The sequence below is a fragment of the Bos indicus genome, chromosome 11 (assembly GCF_029378745.1).
Source record: "Bos indicus isolate NIAB-ARS_2022 breed Sahiwal x Tharparkar chromosome 11, NIAB-ARS_B.indTharparkar_mat_pri_1.0, whole genome shotgun sequence".
NCBI lineage: Eukaryota > Metazoa > Chordata > Mammalia > Artiodactyla > Bovidae > Bos > Bos indicus.
Window position 1 is genome coordinate 61,582,969 of NC_091770.1, and position 21,475 is coordinate 61,604,443.

Here is a 21,475-nt window from a genome sequence, read left to right on the forward strand (position 1 = left end):
CATCTATTTCCCATGAAGTGGTGGGACCGGATGCCATGATCTTCATTTTCTGAATGTTGAGCTTAAAGCCAACTTTTTCACTCTCCACTTTCACTTTCATCAAGAGGCGTTTTAGTTCCTCTTCACTTTCTGCCATAAGGGTGGTGTCATCTGCATATCTGAGGTTACTGATATTTCTCCCGGCAATCTTGATTCCAGCTTGTGTTTCTTCCAGTCCAGAGTTTCTCATGATGTACTCTGCATAGAAGTTAAATAAACAGGGTGACAACATACAGCCTTGACGAACTCCTTTTCCTATTTGGAACCAGTCTGTTGTTCCATGTCCAGTTCTAACTGTTGCTTCCTGACCTGCATACAAATTTCTCAAGAGGCAGATCAGGTGTTCTGGTATTTCCATCTCTTTCAGAATTTTCCACAGTTTATTGTGATGCACACATCAAAGGCTTTGGCATAGTCAATAAAGCAGAAATAGATGTTTTTCTGGAACTCTCTTGCTTTTTCCATGATCCAGCGGATGTTGGCAATTTGATCTCTGGTTCCTCTGCCTTTTCTAAAACCAGCTTGAACATCAGGAAGTTCATGGTTCACATATTGCTGAAGCCTGGCTTGGAGAATTTTGAGCATTACTTTACTAGTGTGTGAGATGAGTGCAATTGTGCGGTAGTTTGAGCATTCTTTGACATTGCCTTTCTTTGGGATTAGAATGCAAACTGACCTTTTCCAGTCCTGTGGCCACTGCTGAGTTTTCCAAATTTGCTGGCATATTGAGTGCTGCACTTTCACAGCATCATCTTTTAGGATTTGGAATAGCTCAACTGGAATTCCATCACCTCCACTAGCTTTGTTCGTAGTGATGATTTCTAAGGCCCACTTGACTTCACATTCCAGGATGTCTGGCTGTAGGTCAGTGATCAAACCATCGTGATTATCTGGGTTGTGAAGATCTTTTTTGTACAGTTCTGTGTATTCTTGCCACCTCTTCTTAATATCTTCTGCTTCTGTTGTTGTTCGCTCCTGCCACCTCCTGTTTGACCACATCCAATTTATCCTGATTCTTGGAACTAACATTATAGCATTGAACTTTACTTCCACCACCAGACACATCCACAGCTGACCATTATTTCCACTTTGGCCCAGCTGCTTCATTCTTTTTGGACCTAGAGGTAATTGCCCTCTGCTCTTCCCCAGTAGCATACTGGACATCTACCGATCTTGGGGGCTCATCTTTGCTGTTATATTGTTTTGCCCCTTCATTCTGTTCATGGGGTTCTTGTGGCAAGAAAACTGCAGTAGGTTGCCATTTCCTCCCCTAGTGTACCACATTTTGTCAGAACTCTTCATTATGACCCATTTGTCTTAGGTCACCCTGCACAACATGGCTCATAGCTTCACTGAGTTATGCAGACCTCTTCACCACAACAAGGCTGTGATCCATGAAGGGGTATCAACATAATAAAGGACATATATGACAAGCCACAGCTAACATCATTCTCAATGGTGAAAAGCTGAAAATATTTCCTCTAATACCAGGAGGAAGGCAAGATGTCCACTTTTACTTCTTTTCCAATTTGGATTCACTTTTATTAAATATAGTTTTGGAAGTCTTAACCATGCAATCGAAGAAGAAAGAAAAGGAATCCAAATTGGAAAAGAAGTAAAAGTATCAATGTCTGCAGATGACATACTGCACGTAAAAGATCCTAAAGACACTACCAGAAAAGTAATACTAGAGCTTATCAATGAATTCAGTAAAGTTTCAGGAAGTTTAATACACAGAAACCTGTTACATTTCTATACATTAACAATGAAAGCTCCAAAAGAGAAATTTAAGACAATCCCATTTGCCAGCACTCCAAAAAAGAATAAAATACCAAGGAATAAACCTACCTAAGGAGACAAAAGAACTGTACTCCAAAACTGTAAGATGCGGATTAAAAAAATTGCTGATGACACAAACAGATGATGAGATATACTGTGTTCTTGGATTGGAAGAAGCAATATTGTCAAAATGACTATACTGTCTAAGGCAATCTACAGATTCAATGAAATCCCTATCAAATTACCAATGGAATTTTTCACAGGACTAGAATAAAAAAAATTTTAAATACGTGTGAAACACAAAAGACTTCAAAGAGCCAAAGCAATCCTGAGAAAAAAAGGAGAGCTGGAGGAAACAAGCTCCCCGACATCAGACTATACCACAAAATTACAGTACTCAAAACAGTATAGTATGGGCACAAAAACAGAAATGTAGATCAACGGAATAGGATAGACAGTCCAGAAATAAATTCACAGACCTGTGGTCAATTAATATACAACAAAGGAAGCAAGATTTATACAATGAGAAAAGACAGTCTCTTCAATAAGTGGTGCTGGGAAAACTGGACAGCTACATATAAAGAATGAAACTAGAACATTCTCTAACACCATGCACAAAAATAATGTAAAAATGGATTGAAGACCTAAAGGAAAGACCATACACAATAAAACTGTTAGCGGAAAACATAGACAAAACACTCTTTGATATAAACCTCAGCAATATCTTTTTGGATCCACCTCTTAGAGTAATGAAAATAAAAACAAAAATAAACAAATGGGGGTACTTCCTTCTTGGTCCAGTGGTTAGGATTTCACCTGCCAATGCAGGGGATGCAGGTTCAATTCCAGGTAAGGGAGCCAAGTTCCCACACACCTCATGGCGGAAAAGAAAAAAACCATAAACAGCAAAAAAAAAAAAAAAATGTTAACAAAAGCATTTGCACAGCAAAGGGAACCATAAACAAAACAAAAAGACAACACACAGAATGGGAGAAAATATTTGCAACATACAGATAGTTCATGCACCTAAATATCAAAAAACCAAACAACCTAATCAAAAAATGATTAAAAAGGGCTTCTCTGGTGGCTCAGTGGTAAAGAATCTGCCTGTCTCAATGCAGGAGACATGGGTTCGATCACTGATCTGGGAAGATCTCACATGCCAAGGAGTAACTAAGCCCATGTGCCACAACTACTGAGCCTGTGCTCTAGAGCCTGGGAGCTACAACTACTGAAGCCCATACATCCTAGATCTTGTGCTCTCCATCAAGAAAAGCCACAAAAGTGAGAAGCCTATCACTGCAGCCAGAAAGTAGCCCTTAGAAGCAGCACAGCCAACAATAAATAAAATTATATATTAAAAGTAGTTTTTACATGGGCAAAAGATCTTAATAGATATTTCTCCAAAGAAGACATACAGATGGGCAAAAAGCACATGAAAAGATGCTCAACGCCACTACTTATTACATAAATGAAATTTAAAATTGCAACGAAGTATCACTTCTCATCAGTCAGAATGGTCAGCATCAGAAAGTCTAGAAATGGTAAATGCTGCAGAGGATGTCAAGAAACGGGAACCCTCCTACACTGTGGATAGGAATGCAAATTGGTACAACCAACATGAATAATAAGTATGGAGCACTGTATGGACGTTCCTTTAAAAAAGTAAATATAGAATTACAAGTGATCCAGCAGTTCCACTCCTGGGCATACATCCAGAGAAAACCATAATTTAAAAAGGTTAATGCCCAAGCATCCAAAGGCCAATGTTCACTGCAACACGGTTTACAATAGCCAAGAAGTGAAAGTGAAAGTCACCCAGTCATGTCAGACTCTTTGCTACCATATGGACTATACAGTCCATGGAATTCTCCAGGATAGAATACCAGAGCACGTAGCTTTTCCCAAATATTATATGATATCACTTATATGTGGAGTTTAAAAAAAATTATACAAATGAACTTACCTAGTAAACAGAAACAGACTCACAGAATTAGAAAATAAACTTCTCCAAAGGAGAAATGTGTGTGGGGGAAGGGCTAAAGTAGCACTTTAGGATTAACATGTATATATACTACTACTCATCTCACACACTAGCAAAGTAATACTCAAAATTCTCCAACCCAGGCTTCAACAGTACATGAACTGTGAACTTCCAGATGTTCAATCTGGGTTTAGAAAAGGCAGAGGAACCAGAGAAAAAATTGCCAACGTCTGTTGGATCATCGAAAAACCAAGAGAATACCAGAAAAACATCTACTTCTGCTTTACTGATTATGCCAAAGCCTTTGACTGTGTTGATCACAACAAACGAAAATTCTTAGAGATGGGAATACCAGACCATCTTACCTGCCTCCTGAGAAATCTGTATGCAGGTCAAGAACCAGACATGGGACAATAGACTGGTTGCAAATTGAGAAAGGAGTACGTCAAGGCTGTATAATGTCACCCTGCTCATTTAACTTATATGCAGAGTACATCGTGCGAAATGCCAGGCTGAATGAAGCACAAGCTGGAATCAAGATTACTGGGAGAAATATCAATGAACTCAGATAAACAGATGACACTACCCTTATGGGAGAAAGTGAAGAAGAACAAAAGACCCTCTTAATGAAAGTGAAAGAGAAGAGTGAAAAAGTTTGCATAAAACTCATCATTCAGAAAACAAAGATCATGGCACCTGGCCCATCGCCTCACAGCAAATAGATGGGGAAACAATGGAAACAGTGACAGACTTTTTTTTGAGCTCCAAAATCACTGCAGATGGTGACTGCAGCCATGAAATTAAAAGATGCTTGCTCCTTGGAAGAAAAGCTATGACCAACCTAGACAGCATATTAAAAAGCAGAGATGTTACTTTGCTGACAAAGGTCTGTCTAGTCAAAGCAGTGGTTTTTCCAGTAGTCATGTATGGATGTGAGAGTTGGACTATAAAGAAAGCTGAGCATGGAAGAATTGATGCTTTTGAACTGTGGTGTTGGAGAAAACTCTTGAGAGTCCTTTTGACTGCAAGGAGATCCAACCAGTCCATCCTAAAGGCAATGAGTCCTGAAAATTCATTAGAAGGACTAATGCTGAAGCTGAAACTCCAATACTTTGGCCACCTGATGTGAAGAGCTGACTCCTTGGAAAAGACCCTGATGCTGGGAAAGACTGAAGGCGGGAGGAGAAGGGGACAACAGAGGATGAGATGGTTGATGACGTCACTGACTCAATAGACATGAGTTAGAGCAAACTCTGGAAGTTGGTGGTGGACAGAGAGGCATGGTGTACTTCAGGCCATGGGGTACAGACATGACTGTGAGACTGAACTGATACTACTACATATAAAATAATTAACTGGGATCTACTCTATAGCGCAGGGAATTTTGCTCAATATTCTGCATGGGTAAAGAATGTGAAAAAGAATGGATATATAAATCAATCTCTTTGTGCTACACCTGAAACTAACACAACATTGTAAACCAATATACAATAAAAATTAAATTTTAAAGTCTACAAATAATAAATGATGGAGAGGGTTTGAACAAGGAACCCTCCAACACTGTTGGTGGTAATCTAAACTGGTGCAGCCACTATTAGAACAGTGGGCGGATTCCTCAAAAAACTAAAACAGAGCTACCATATGATCCTGTGATCCTATAATCCCACTCCTGGGCATATGCTCAGACAAAACTCTGACTAAAAAATACATGCACCCCAGTGTTCATGGTGGGACTTTTTATAATAGCCAAGACATGAAACCTAAATGTCCATTGACATAGTAATGGTTAAAGTAGATGTGGTATATATACACAATGGAATATTATTCAGTTAGTGAAGAGTGAGTTAATGCCATTTGCAGCAACATGGATGAACCTTGAGATTATCATACTAGGTGAAGTCAGACAAAGAAATACAAATAACATGTGCTATCACTTAAATGTGGAATCTAAAATAGATTCAAATGAAATTTACACAACGGAAACCGACTCACATAGAAAACAAACTTATGGTTACCAGAGGGGAAAGGAGGTGGGAGAGGAATTAATTAATTAATTAACAAACTTCTATATATGAAACAAATAAATAGCAAGGTCCTATTGTATAGCACAGGGAATTATATTCAATATATTGTAATGAACTATAATGGAAAAGAACATGATAAAGAATATACATATATGTATATATATTGTTGTTTAGTCACTAAGTTGTGTCCGACTCTTTGCTACCCCATGGACTGTAGCCCACCAGGCTCCGCTGTCCAAGGGATTTCCCAGGCAAGAATACTGGAGTAGGTTGCCACTTCCTTCTCCAGGGATCTTTCCAATTCAGGGATCAAACCTGCATCTCCGCATTGGCAGGCAGATTCTTTACCACTGAGCCACTATGGAGGCCCCATGTACATACATATGTTATCTATCCTGAATCATTTTGTTTTACACCAGAAAATAATACAACATTGTAAATAAACTATATGCCAATTAAAAAAAACAAAAACAATTCCAGGGTCACTTCATTAAAGTTGTAGGCTCTCCCAGATCACATTCAGAAAACAGACTAGATCCCAGCCATTCTTTTCCAAAAGGCCAAAATTGGGAATTCATGGGGTAAGGAATTCACTCTTGTTAACACTGTATACTTCCCTTTTTCACATTCTCCATCTCTAACAGCTGTAACTGAACCACCCCTCGCCAGTTTCTGGTAGGTGTTGGTTTAAGGTTTACACAGTGAGCAGATGAGTGCTACTCTGCATCTTCTTTAGGGGTCTAAGCCTCCTATAAAGTATGTTGAAATAGGTACAGCTCTGCTCCATGTGGGCCCTAAATTAGACTCCTGCTTTTTTTAAGGATCGATGCTTTTGAACTGTGGTGTTGGAGAAGACTCTTGAGAGTCCCTTGTACTGCAAGGAGGTCCAACCAGTCCATCCGAAAGGAGATCAGTCCTGGGTGTTCACTGGAAGGACTGATGCTGAAGCTGAAACTCTAATACTTTGGCCACCTGATGTGAAGAGATGACTCATTTGAAAAGACTGATGCTGGGAAAGATTGAGGGCAGGAAAGAAAGGGACGACAGAGGATGAGATGGTGGATGGCACCACCAAATCTATGGACATGAATTTGGGTAAACTCGAGGAGTTGGTGATGGACAGGGAGGCCTGGCGTGCTGCAGTCCATGGGGTTTCAAGGAGTTGGACATGACTGAACAACTGAACTGATGTAAGGCTTTGGAAGTCTGGCAATTCCCAGGCACTATTGAGGCAGATGCTTTTGAACTGTGGTGTTGGAGAAGACTCTTGAGAGTTCCTTGGACTGCAGGGAGATCCAACCAGTCCATTCTGAAGGAGATCAGCCCTGGGATTTCTTTGGAAGGAATGATGCTAAAGCTGAAACTCCAGTACTTTGGCCACCTCATGCAAAGAGTTGACTCACCGGAAAAGACTTTGATGCTGGGAGGGATTGGGGGCAGGAGGAGAAGGGGACGACAGAGGATGAGATGGCTAGATGGCATCACTGACTCGATGGCCGTGAGTCTGGGTGAACTCTGGGAGTTGGTGGTGGACAGGGAAGCCTGGCGTGCTGCGATTCATGGGGTTGCAAAGAGGCAGACACAACTGAGCAACTGAACTGAACTGACCGAGGCAGAATAAAGCAATTTAAAGTTTCTGTTACACTCCTTTTACCTTCAAAAATTCAAATAGCTGTTTTGTATGCTTTAGACATTTCTTTCCTTCCCTGTTTTCTAGCCCAAAATTTGGTTATACAATAAAATACTGTTTTGAAATAATAAAATATGCTGAATATCTTATCTATTTAGGTTAGAGACATGTTGGAGCAATGTTAAGTATTTAACACTTTCCTGTACTTCCTATTTCTTATCTTAAAGATGAAAACAATATAATCTCTTCCAACCTATTTTATGTTGAAATTTTGTGATATTTTATATTGAAATTATGTGATAAGTTAACATGGCAATAAATGTGCTTTGGATTAATATGCCATTTTTTCAATGTTAGTGAATAATTTTTAAAAATATCAAAACTTGACAGCAGACTACATAGAAACTGAGAACATGTTTAATTTGTCATGAGATGAATAAATCTGGGAATCATATAAAGTTGTACTCAAAAATACAGGTGCCAAAAGTTTGAACACCATGCAATGTTCTGGTTTAATCTGATTTACTAGCAAAGAGGAGAGGAGACTGGAAGCAGTGTCTCCTACAGCAGAAAGCACAAAACCTCTCCTAAGTTCTGAATTTTTAAAAATGTTTCTTATGTTTTGTGTCCTAAGCAAATTTCTGTTAAAAACCTAATTCCCAACATGAAAGTATCAGGACCATTAGGTGGGCCCTTTGGATGATGTAGAGCCCTCTTGAGTGGAATTCATGTCCTCATAACAGAGGCCTAGAGAGAGCTTTCACCTCTTCAAACCTGTGAGGACACAGAGGTGGGTGCTGGCTGTGAACCAGGATGAGGGTCCTCACCAGAACATGGCCATGCTAGTGCCTCGACCCGAGACCTCCAGACGATAGAAAATAAACTCCTGTTGTTTATGAGCCACTCAGTCCATGATATTTGTTATAATACCGTTTAAAAGTATCAGCACTAACACTGAAAATGTCCTATTAATCTGAAGCAACAAACTGTGGAAAATTCTGAAAGAGATGGGAATACCAGATCACCTGACCTGCCTCTTGAGACATCTGTATGCAGGTCAGGAAGCAACAGTTAGAACTGGACATGGAACAACAGACTGGTTCCAAATTGGGAAAGTAGAACGTCAAGGCTGTATATTGTCATCCTGCTTATTTAACTTATATACAGAGTACATCATGAGAAACACTGGGCTGGATGAAGCACAAGCTGGAATCAAGATTGCTGGGAGAAATACCAATAACCCCAGATATGCAGATGATACCACCCTTATGGCAGAAAGTGAAGAAGAACTAAAAAGCCTATTGATGAAAGTGAAAAAGGAGAGTGAAAAAGCTGGCTAAAACTCAACATTCAGAAAATGAAGATCACAGCTTCAGGTCCCATCACTTCATGGCAAATAGATAGGGAAACAGTGGAAACAGTGAGAGACTTTATTTTGGGGGGCTCCAAAATCACTGCAGATGGTGACTGCAGCCATGAAATTAAAAGACGCTTGCTCCTTGGAAGAAAAGTTATAACCAATGTAGACAGCATTTTAAAAAGCAGAGACCTTACTTTGCCAACAAAGGTCCATCTAGTCAAAGCAATGGTTTTTCCAGTAGTCATGTAAGGATGTGAGACTTGGACTATAAAGAAAGCTGAGCACTGAAGAATTGATGCTTTTGAACTGTGGTGCTGGAGAAGACTCTTGAGAGTCCCTTAGACTGCAAGGAGACCCAACCAGTCCATCCTAAAGGAAACCAGTCCTGAATACTCATTAGAAAGACTGATGCTGAAGCTGAAACTCCAGTACTTTGGCCACCTGATTTGAAGAACTGATTCATTTGAAAAGACCCTGATGCTGGGAAAGATTGAAGGCGGGAGGAGAAGGGGATGACAGAGGATAAGATGGTTGGATGGCATCACCGACTTGATGGACATGAGTTTTAGCAAACTCCAGGAGTTGGTGATGGACAGGGAAGCCTGGTGTGCTGCAGTCCATGGGGTCGCAAAGAGTCAGACATGACTGAGTGATGATATATCAGTTCAGTTCAGTTCAGTCAGTCAGTCGTGTCTGACTCCTTGCGACCCCATGAATCGCAGCACGCCAGGCCTCCCTGTCCATCACCAACTCCCGGAGTTCACCTAAACTCATGTGCGTCGAGTCTGTGATGCCATCCAACCATCTCATCCTCTGTCATTCCCTTCTCCTCCAGCCCCCAACCCCTCCCAGCATCAGGTTCTTTTCCAATGAGTCAACTCTCTGCATGAGGTGGCCAAGTACTGGAGTTTCAGCTTCAGCATCACTCCTTCCAATGAACACCCAGGACTGATCTCCTTGCAGTCCAAGGGACTCTCACGAGTCTTCTCCAACACCACACTTCAAAAGCATCAATTCTTTGGCGATCACCTTTCTTCACAGTCCAATTCTCATATTGATACATGACCACTAGAAAACCCATAGCCTTGACTAGACAGACCTTTGTTGGCAAAGTAATGTCTCTGCTTTTTTAATATGCTATCTAGGTTGGTCATAACTTTCCTTCCAAGGAGTAAGCATCTTTTAATTTCATGGCTGCAATCACCATCTGTGGTGATTTTGGAGCCCAAAAAAATAAAGCCTGACACTGTTTCCACTGTTTCCCCATCTGTTTGCCATGAAGTGATGACCCGATGCCATGATCTTAGCTTTCTGAATGTTGAGTTTTAAGCCAACTTTTTCACTCTCCTCTTTCACTTTCATCAAGAGGCTTTTTAGTTCCTCTTCACTTTCTGCCATAAGGGTGGTGTCATCTGTGTATCTGAGGTTATTGATATTTCTCCCAGCAATCTTGATTCCTGCCTGTGCTTCTTCCAGCCCAGCCTTTCTCATGATGTACTCTGCATATACGCTAAATAAGCAAGGTGACAATATACAGTCTTGATGTCCTCCTTTTCCTATTTGGAACCAGTCTGTTGTTCCATGTCCACTTCTAACTGTTGATTCCTGACCTGCACATACCAAGGGAACATTTCATGCAAAGATGGGCTCGATAAAGGACAGTAATAGTATGGACCTAACAGAAGTAGAAGATATTAAGAAGAGTTGGCAAGAATACACAGAAGAACTGTACAAAAAAGATCTTCATGACCAAGATAATCACGATGGCGTGATCACTCACCTAGAGCTGGACATCCTGGAATGTGAAGTCAAGTGGGCCTTAGAAAGCATCACTATGAACAAAGCTAGTGGAGGTGTGGAATTCCAGTTGATCTATTTCAAATCCTGAATGATGATGCTGTGAAAGTGCTGCACTCAACATGCCAACAAATGTGGAAAACTCAGCAGTGGCATCGGGACTGGAAAAGGTCAGTTTTCATTCCAATCCCAAAGAAAGGCAATGCCAAAGAATGCTCAAACTACTGCACAATTACAGTCATCTCACACGCTAGTAAAGTAATGCTCAAAATTCTCCAAGCCAGGCTTCAGCAATATGTGAACCGTGAACTTCCAGATGTTCAAGCTGGTTTTAAAAAAGACAGAGGAACCAGAGATCAAATTGCCAACATCCGCTGGATCGTGGAAAAAGCAAGAGAGTTCCAGAAAAACATCTATTTCTGCTTTATTGACTATGCCAAAGCCTTTGACTGTGTGGATCACAATAAACTGTGGAAAATTCTGAAAGACATGGGAACACCAGACCACCTGACCTGCCTCTTAAGAAACCTATATGCAGGTCAGGAAGCAACAGTACTGTATACATGTCCATTACATCAGTATTCTCTATTTCCTTAATGATACTTTGTTCACTTAATCTATCAATTACCACACCAAAGGAATTAAAATTTTAACTGTGAAAAGTTGATTTGTCAATTTTTATTTTATGTGTAATTGTACACATTTAGAACTGTTATATCAATTGATTTTTCTATTGATATCAATCTCTAGTAATCTATACTACTGATTTTGCTTTAGAGACTATTTATATAACATTACTAGCTCTCTTTTGACCTAGTATAATTTTTTACCCATTCTCTAGCTTTTAAACTTCCTATGTTTTAAGTGTCTCTTGTAAAAACTTAGAAAAAACTGTTTCAACAATCTCTGCAAATGAAAATTTTAATCTACTTACACTGACAGTGATTATTGATTTTTAAAATTCATTTCTACTATTATTGTGTTTCTGGTTTTCATCTTTTTTTATGGTTTTCCTCGCTTCATGATGAACCCTCCTCCAATTCTTGCCTTCTTTGGGATTCAATTATTTTTTCCCTTATCCAATATTTTCTTTCTATTTCTATGAAAATTATACAGTCTATTCTGTTCTTTCAGTGAGCACCCCAGAAATTTTACCATGTATCTTTTACTTATAAAATCTGGTATTAATAAGTATCTCTACCTTCACTTTAAAAGTCAGGAACCTTAGAATGCTTTAACTTTTTCACTTCTCTTCTGATTTATATGTTATCATATCCAGGATTTTATCTTAATTTTAATCACTTGAATTAGACATCAGTGTTTATGTTTTACATGATCACTTTTTGTTTAGGCTCCCACAGGTTTAACCATTCCTTCCTGCATCTCATGCCTTCCTTATTTTTAGATCTCTCAAGGAAGATGCTGCCCTTCAAGGGTCCTAAATTGATGTGGGAATCCCTGATCCAATTTCCCATTCTGCTTGAGCCCTAGGCTTTGTCTCCAATCCTCTGAGTACACCGCCTTTATAAACCAAGCACCTCACTGCCAGGTGCCAGCAAATGCCCTCAAAACAAACTGTGACTTTGCCTACTCTTATGGAATCAAACATCCTTGTCATTTCAACCTATGAGTTGTTTCCCTAAGTTTCCTGCCAGCTCAACCATGCTTCAAACAAATATTTTAAATATATTATCTATTAAATAGGTGGTCTGACTAGTAAGTTTTTCTCTGTAGATCATTCTTATTCTCTAAATATTCTTAGGTAACTGTTTTAGTATTTATGCTCTTTGAATTGACTTCATAGAAAAATTGTTTTATTTACTGAGTGTGCTTTATTAGTAAAAAGTAAATTTTATAAAGCCATTTAAAAATCAAACTGGTTAACAGTTTCTTTTTGCCTAACATACATACTTTTCATAAGCCAAGAGTCATTTCTAAGAGATTACTTTCCCCCAAATTCTAAGTATAAATATTGACTCCAAGATAATACACATCATCTTCCAGTATTATACAAATTTTCAAACATCCAGGAAAGTTGACATAATATATAGTAAAATAAGCTTCATATGTGGCACATTCATTTGAAATGCTTTCCCTTTTATTTCATCATTATCTAGGAATTTTCTTATAGTTCCTATTTGTTTATAGTGAAAAGCTCTTACTTGCTAATACTTCCTTATTCAGCAGTTCTGGAAGAGTATTCAATTTTATGGAAGCAGAGAAATGAACAATCACCTTTCGAACTTAATTTAGGCAAACTTACATCTTCCTTCTATGATATTGTGATTTATAGTAATATGAAATATATATTAGATCTTTGTCCTGTTTGTGACAAAGGAGCTTCCTGAAACTTCCTAAGTGATACAGAGCCAAAAAAGATGAAAAGAAAGTCTTTTGTTACTCATAACAATCCCCTTTCAACCATACCTGAGTTTAGATTGATGAGTTGACTTTCTAAAAGCCTCTACAGATAGGGGCTGAAGTGAGGGAAATCAACCACATGATTAGCAGAACTTTAGCCTCACTCCTGAACTTCTGGGGAAAAGGGAAGAAAGGGGAGCTAGAGGTTGAATTAATCACCAGTAGCCAATTATTTCACCAATCATGCCTATGTAATGCAGCCTCCATAAATACTCAAAAGGAGGAGATTCAGAGAGCTTCTGGACTGAAAGTGTGGAGGAGCAGGGAAGGTGGTACACTTGGAGGGCATGGAGGCTTCGAGTCCTTTCCCACATTATTTGCCCTATGCATCTCTCTCTCTGGCTTTTATTTGTATCCTTTAAAATACTGCCAATAGTAAGCAAGCTCTATTTTCCTGGGTTCTATGAGCTACTCTAATATACTATTAAACATGTGGAGGGGATGGTAGGAACGTACGATTTGTAGACAAGTCAGACAGAAATTGCAGGTAACTTGGGAATCTACATGGCATATGAAGTAGGGATAATCTTACAAGACTGAGCTCTTAATAATGTGGGATCTGAGTTAACTCGGGTTAGTATCAGAATTGAACTGCACTGTAGAGCTGGTGTCAGAGAATTGGTAGGTGTGGAGGAAAAACCCCACATATTTGGTGTCAGAGTATTTGGAGTGTGAGAGTAAAGGATAACACACTGAATTTTTTTAAGTCACATTCTATAGGTCAGTTCTTCCAGCTTAATGGTTTTGTGAATTGAGCTGTACAATCTCTTTTAAAATTTTATTGTAACAATCACCTTATTTAGCTACCATATCAAGATTGTACTTCTACTGATTTCTGTCTTTAATGTTAGGAGCAATTATTTACACTGATAAGGAGCATTTCTTTAATGAACACTGACCACTTTGAACACATAAAAAAAGTTGTCAGTAAAGGACATGAGAAGTAAGTTTCAAAATTTAGATTCATTTGGATTTGAAGGAAGGCTGTCAAAATACGTTTCATATTTGCTCAAGACAAAAAAGGTCAAGAAACAAAAAGCTGTCTCTGGACTTCTACTACTATCAAGATAAAAACAAAACTGTAAACCAAAACATTTGTTTTAAAAGCCCACACAGTATATGTGTATATCAGCACAAACTCATACTATGACCTCATTATATACTTTTTGATATTAAAATCAATGTAGTATTTTATTCTTTTTTTAATCTGGACTTAAGCAATCTGAGTCCTCAGCTTAACCAGCGAGTGATCTTAGATATATCCCTACTCTGCATGGTGCTCCTTTTCTTCATCTTTACTTTATGATGATCTTCACTGTTAGTACTTATTCCATTATCTAATAACTTTTTTTAAGAGTATTAAAATACTGGCAAGCAAAGTCCAGAAAAAAGTGAAAAAGTGATGCGATTCTAGTGCTTCACAAATACAAAATCGTACTTGGCCTTTTCCTCTTCACTTACGCAGGAGAGCTTCTTGTTGGCAGAGTAAACAAAAGGATGGTTCTAACCTAAGCTATCTCATTCAATTTCTTCTAATGTTTCTTTTTTCTAATGCCATGTATAGCCTACTGTCAAAAGAACTACCAAACATTCCTTATAACTGAAACAATGGAAAGCATACAAAAAAGGAAACATGAAAAACCTAGTATATTCCTAAGAGACAATGTTCAATTTCAGATGTAATCACACAGATAAGCTACAGTCTAATAATAATGATAGTAATAGTCACCTCATCAAAATACATCCAAATAATAATTAGAATACTATGTCTGAGAAAAATCAATGAGAAAATTGCACATTAGTAGAACGTGTGAATATTAGTAGGATATGAGTATTCTAAAGCCAGCAGCATTATAAAATGTGATACTTATGCACAACCAAATCACTACATAAAATCAGACAGGCCGGAGACAGTGAGGCCACCAAGAATCTGCCACCAGAATGTCAGCTTCATTAATGTTAATCTTTTTATGCTCTTCAGGCAAGAGGTGAATTAATTAATTTTCCCTAGAAACAAGGAAAGTAGAATAATAGAGCAAAGAATAAAGCCCTAAGTCCAAATAAATGTGATGGCAGTTTCAGTATCTTTGTCATGAAGATGTATATGTTTAGAGATATAACACTGCTTCATTTAGGGTGAAGGATCTCTTGGAATATACCGAAGTCATTCAGATAAAAAGGCAACATTCAATTGTAGGTCATAACATACACAATATATTAACATTTCTAGCTTCTAAAAAGACTGTTTTCCAAAGGTTTCACTGTTCAGTAGAGATCAAAGTGCCACTTTATAAATAGTTTACTCATTTGTCAATTGATAAACTCAGAAATTTCCTGAGTTAAAAAGAACTGTAACAGTTAGAGTACACTAGAAGTAAAATTGAAACCCAGTTCGACTGGATGTAGCAACTGAAAATTCTATTACTTTCTATTATAAAATATATCATATAATACAGTATACAAAATGTATACTTTCAGCTAAAAGATAAATACTTTTTAATGGACCTTAATATATACTGCATTCACTTTAAGAAAAGGAATATTACTAATACCTTGGAGGCTCCCATGGGCTTATTCTCTCATATTTCTCTTAACCCACTCCACAATATCCTAAATTTTATTCTAAACACTTCCCTGTTTTTACTACTAGCATTGATATATTTAGGTGTATCTCTAAAGTAACTGGCTAGTTATTTATCTCCATCCATCCATTCATCTTCCACCCATTTTTTTCATTTTATATATAGAGAATATGCTCTATATTCTTCTCCTTCAACTTCTACAGCATCTGTCTCAGAGTAATTTCTTGACACTACCTAATTTTTCATATAATCCTTAAGACTAAAGGAATTAAAGGAATTTAAAGGGGAGAGAATGAGACACAGTGAAGCTAGCAACTTGCTACATTATATAGGAAAACAATGGACAAATCTCTCTATAGTAATTCTGAAAGTAAAGCAAACCAGCAGACTGTCTTATAACTTTATAGCACATTTATTTTAGCTGCAATTAAACATTTCTCTGTTCTTAAGAGTACAATTAATATTTTTAAAATAACTTTACAAAGCTGGTAATTTTTGCTTTCATATTAAAGGGACAATTTTATTCAAGTGTACTGATGATGTAAAAGACCTCAATGATACTCCAGTATAGTCCTGAATAGGAAAACAAATACAAATTAAAGAAAGCATATCAAGAGCTGATTTGTTTTTCTCTTAAGGGACAGGCTATTAGAAAAGAGATAGACATATTATGGAATATTCTAATTAAAGAAGATGGTTCCTTAAATAGGTAATTAGTCTGACACTAATTAATCTGAAGTTATCATTTACCTGAGCAAGTGGTGGAAGAATCTCCTTGCATATTTGCTGATTTGGTCTCTGTATTCTAATATAGTCGTATCCAGGAGTGGTCTTGTTGGAGCATAGAAGGTTCCAAGGCTTGCCTCAAGCTGTGCTGTGGAATTCAAACATAGCAGCACTAAAACAAGTGAAACTCCTTCAATTACAACAGAATACTCATGTTTGCAGTCAGTCAGGTTTTGCAAACTTGGATGAAATGTGAGCCTGTTGCAGGAAAAGATGAAATTAAAATATGACAGCTGGTACAAAAACAAACCTGTGTATAAACTTTCACTTGAAGCAAAGCTGACAATGACTCTGAGCAACAAAAAGCTGTCACAACTGAAGAAATCCATAATGAATCAACCTCTCACCACAAATGGGTAATTAAAACAGTGACTCATCAGAGTAACACAATTCGAAACTAGTATTTCCAGTAAAATCAACTCACAGTGTGCACAACATTTACTCTCTTTAGCTGAAAGGAGGAAACTAGTCTTACTACATTAGGCTTTGGAGTCAGTATTAGAAATATCTTTAAAAATAATGCAAATAAAAATAGACTTATTGGAGTAATAATATTTCTTTATTACAACTTAAAGATCAAAAATCCCCCTCCCTTTCCTAAATACTGTCCAAAACAACACAACATTCTTGGTTTTGTCCAAGGGTGAAAGTTAACATCCCTGGGAGGGATCCCATGCTAATCTACTCTGGTCAACTGACTTCCTGATAGGAAAGAAGGACTGGAGAGCAGGTTTGATAAGCCAAAGGGCTAGCGATTAGGAGAAAAGGGCACTTTTTGTCTAATTTACACTTTTGCCAAGACATGCCAGTGGGGTTGTGTTACCCCCAAGAAATCACTGGGAAATATATAATTACCATAATGGTGAGCGTTGTATGAGAATACAGCTCACAGTAGGATTCCACTGATTTTTTTTGCACTACTAGCACTAGGTTGAATAAACATCCTTATTTAGCAGAACTCTTTTAGGTATATTTGGGTTTGAAAGTATTAAATACCTCATCAGAGCAATTGCTATGGACTTTGCTAAGCTGCTGGTAATTTCTTTTTTTAATCTCAGATCTAGACAATAAAGTAAGATGAACTTTGGGGGTATTTTCTTTGAAAGCAGCAGTCAATTTAGATTAAAATTGAATACAGCAATGCCATTGTGAAAACAAGCCAGATTCTCTTGCCATTGCTTGTTTTCTTGACAGCATGTTTCGTACATCTGAAATGTTTGAGCCTACATGGAATACTTGTAGCTCCCAGCACAGTTACAGATTCATTAGATAGCCCAGCTTGATGTTTAAGGCAGAAATGAAGATCTTGAAGATAACCACAGCTCCAGCTACAAATAAAAGAGCTCACTGGGCTCCCTTAATAAAAGGAAACAAATTACCATGTCAAATTTGTTAGATTCAGATAGAATAAATCTCAACAGAGAAGAATTGTGAATGTTTTAGAAAAGTGTTTTGCAATTACTTGCGGGAAAATGCATACATCTACTTAAAATGTACATATTCTGATAACCTAGCATCATGAAAGCATTTTATTTTAATAGCCTAGTGTATCATACAAATTTTTTATTTCCGTATCCACCCAATATGGTTCCTTGATAATATCCTTTATTAAGGCAGGAACCTGATAATACCCATTTGTGAATTCCCTAATAATCTTACTTACTACACAGGAATCTTACAACACAAATTCACTAAGGTGCTAACAATTTCATGGTGTTCTGAGTAAGAGTCAATATATTGTTGTCTTCATATTTCCTCAACTGTAAATTTATGATCTCTTACATGGGTTATGCTTACCACAACAGGCTTTCTTTAGGCACCCTGCTATCTACCTAATCTTGAGAGTATACCAATACTAACAAATAATTACTTGAGATAACTCTGCAGGTGAAAATATTACAGTAATCTTAGAGGCCCCAAATTCTGAAGTTATACTCTTCTTTTTAACTAACATCCACTGAGTACCTACTGTGGGTCAAGCATATGCTAGGCATTTTCTCATTGCAGACGCACTGGAATCTCCATAGATGTGTTGGACTACCTCCAAAAAGCACATTCAATTAACATTAAATAAATATTGTGGGCCTCCTATGAGTTGAGGCCAAGTCTCACGATGCAGACTTCTTGAAAGAACATGTTCTTACTGATTATTCTTCTCTAAAATTACTAAAAAGAAGGTTAGGTACAGAATACTATCTACCATGTTTACTTTGAAATGTAATAAAATGGAATAAGAAAATCTATAAATATGGAAAGAAGGCAGTGAGGGAAAAAGCTCTCCAATAAAGGCTTTTTGACATATTTCCTGTTTTCTTTACGTTGTAAATCACCTCTAGAAACATCTTCACTGGCCATGGTTTCCCACTATTAATGTCAATGCTAATCACAAACATTTGAAATAAAGATACAAATTCAAGAATGTTTAGATGCATTTTACATTAAGTAAATAAATTACTCATAATAAAAATAATATATACTGCAAAATAGAAAAACTGATTTCATTATTCCACATGGCACTTTTTTTTCCCCCTTTTTTCGGGGGGGTGGGTTACAGTGCCTCATCTCTCTCTGAAAATAAACATCTGAGATCCTATGGACAAAATCACTTATTTACACAAGGTTAGGAAATCCAGGCAGCCACAAGGTAGAGGGGGATTAGAAGTCTAAGTTAAAACGAAAACAAGAAGAACAACCTAAGCTGTAATTCTCTCTCTGTCACACACACACACACACACACACACACACAATCACTGGTAAAGTCTATTTTCTGGACAAAGAACTTGGGATGTGAGAAATACTACTGTTTAAAGTGAAGGAGAAATAAGGATTTTTGTTTAGGACCCTTTGTCTTCCAAACCCTAGAAAGTACATGAAATTCCTCATCAAAGTTTAAAATCTGAGCATATTCTACACATGAACTTAGTCTGAAATGTGCAATGACTTCATTGTGAGTTCCAACACAGGTATATACAGAAAAGTTATTATGTTGACAAACACTATACAGTAAGTTACCATATAGGAGTAATTATTTGATACCTGATTTTGTCAGTTTAATAGGGCATGAATATTTTTGTCTTTTTAGTTCCAGTAATACAACTCCAAAGCATCCTCAAAAAATAACCAACTCAATAAAACATATTTCATGTATATACAAAACTCACTTACGAAATATATTTTAAATCTGACCTTCTCTCTCTGGCGTGAGCTTTTGTCTAAGAAGATGGTTTACAATGGCACACATGCTGATAAAGCACTCATGGCCCAGAGTGTCCCAGTTCATACCACTCAGGATGTTTACTGCCTCATAGATCTCGTCACAGTGAATATACTGGGAGATGATGTCTACCTGACCCAGGTGTCCTTGTGTGAAGATGCCTGTCACAAAAAATACATAAAATCAAGTGAGTCATTTAAAAATAAAAATAACATTTAACTTTTCTAGAAAGGAAAAAAAAAACAGTGATCTTTTCTTGCATAAAGAGCTTGAAACGTGGGGTTTGGGGGAGGCCAATAGTCATATATGGCACTGTGGTCAAATCTTCAAGTATCACCTACCAACTCCATCTTGCTTATGCTTACCATTCACCACATAGTAAAACTTTTTACTCTACATATCAACTGTTTAGACTAAAAATGAATAAATGTGAGAACTTTTAGGTAAATCACAATAGCTAACTGAATTTCCCATATGTCATTTAGGCCTCTATTGTATTTATGTGTGTGTGTGTGTTTAGCTGTGGGGGGTCTTCACTGAGAAATGCAGTCTTTTCGTTGCAGTGCACACGCTTCTCTAGTGATGGGGCACATGCTCCAGAGCATGTGGATTCAGCAGCTGTGGCACAAGCACATTGCTTCTTTAGTAGCGGCATATGGGTTCAGTTGCCTCATGGGATCTTAGTTCCCTGATCAAGAATCAAACCCACGTCTCCTGCATTGGAGGGCAAATTCTTAACTACTGGACCACCAAGGAAGTCCCTGTGGTATATACGTAAAGACAGAATTTTGATGTAACACAATTCTTATTGACCAGATTAAGTTGCATCTGATCTTCAGCCACATGTACTTGGCGGGAAAAAGTACAAATATTTATGACATAGAATAACACATACCAATTTATTTTAAATTGGCATTTAAAGATTATCATCTTTGATTACTAATGAATATTCAGTTCAGTTCAGTCACTCAGTTGTATCTGACTCTTTGCAATCCCATGGACTGCAGCATGACAGGCTTTCCTGTCCATCACCAATTCCTGGAGTTTGCTCAAACTCATGTCCATTGAGTCGGTGATGCCATCCAACCATCACATCCTCTATTGTCCCCTTATCCTCCTGCCTTCAATCTTCCCTAGCATCAGGGTCTTTTCCAAGGAGTCAGTTCTTCGCATCAGGTGGCCAAGGTATTGGAGTTTCAACTTCAGCATCAGTCCTTCCAATGAATATTCTGGACTGATCTCCTTTAGGATGGACTGGTTGGATCTCCTTGCAGTCCAAGGGACTCTCAAGACTCTTCTCCAACACCACATTTCAAAAGCATCAATTCTTCAGCATGTAGCTCTCTTTATAGTCCAATTCTCACATCCATACATGACTTAGGAAAAACCATAGCTTTGACTAGACAGACCTTTGCTGGCAGAGCAATGTCTCTGTTTTTTAATCTAGGTTGGTCATAGCTTTCCTTCCAAGGAGCAAGCATCTTTTAATTTTGTGGCTCCAGTCACCATCTGTAGTGATTTTGGAGCCCCCCAAAATAAAGTCTCTCACTGTTTCCATTGTTTCCTCATCTATTTGCCATGAAGTGATGGGACGTGAAGCCATGAGCTTCGTTTTCTGAATGCTGAGTTTTAAGCCAACTTTTTCACTCTCCTCTTTCACTTTCATCAGAAGGCTCCTTAGTTCTTCACATTCTGCCATAATGGTGGTGTTGTCTGTGTATCTGAGGTTATTGATATTTCTCCCAGGAATCAATTGCAGCTTGTGCTTCAACCAGTCTGGCATTTCTCATGATGTACTCTGCATATAAGTTAAATAAGCAGGGTGACAATATACAGTCTTGACATTATCCTTTCCCTAT

General features: G+C 37.9%; 1 protein-coding gene across 7 annotated transcripts in view; it reads right to left on the bottom strand.

Moving 5' to 3' along the window:
* Positions 1-21,475, bottom strand: part of WDPCP (WD repeat containing planar cell polarity effector) — a 298,437-nt gene that overhangs the window by 85,435 nt on the left and 191,527 nt on the right. For 5 of the 7 annotated variants that reach the window (XR_011569297.1, XM_019970379.2, XM_070798864.1 and 2 more), the window contains exons 11-12: positions 19,589-19,777; positions 16,367-16,490 (exon numbers count right to left, since the gene is read on the bottom strand). Coding sequence is in view for 6 of the 7 variants with exons in the window: in XM_019970379.2 (XP_019825938.1) it covers positions 16,367-16,490; positions 19,589-19,777 (313 nt within the window). In the remaining variant the exon portion in view is untranslated. Of the gene's footprint in view, positions 1-9,519; positions 16,190-16,366; positions 16,491-19,567; positions 19,778-21,475 lie in introns of those variants that run through there. The other 2 variants (XM_070798865.1, XM_070798866.1) reach the window with 2 other exon arrangements.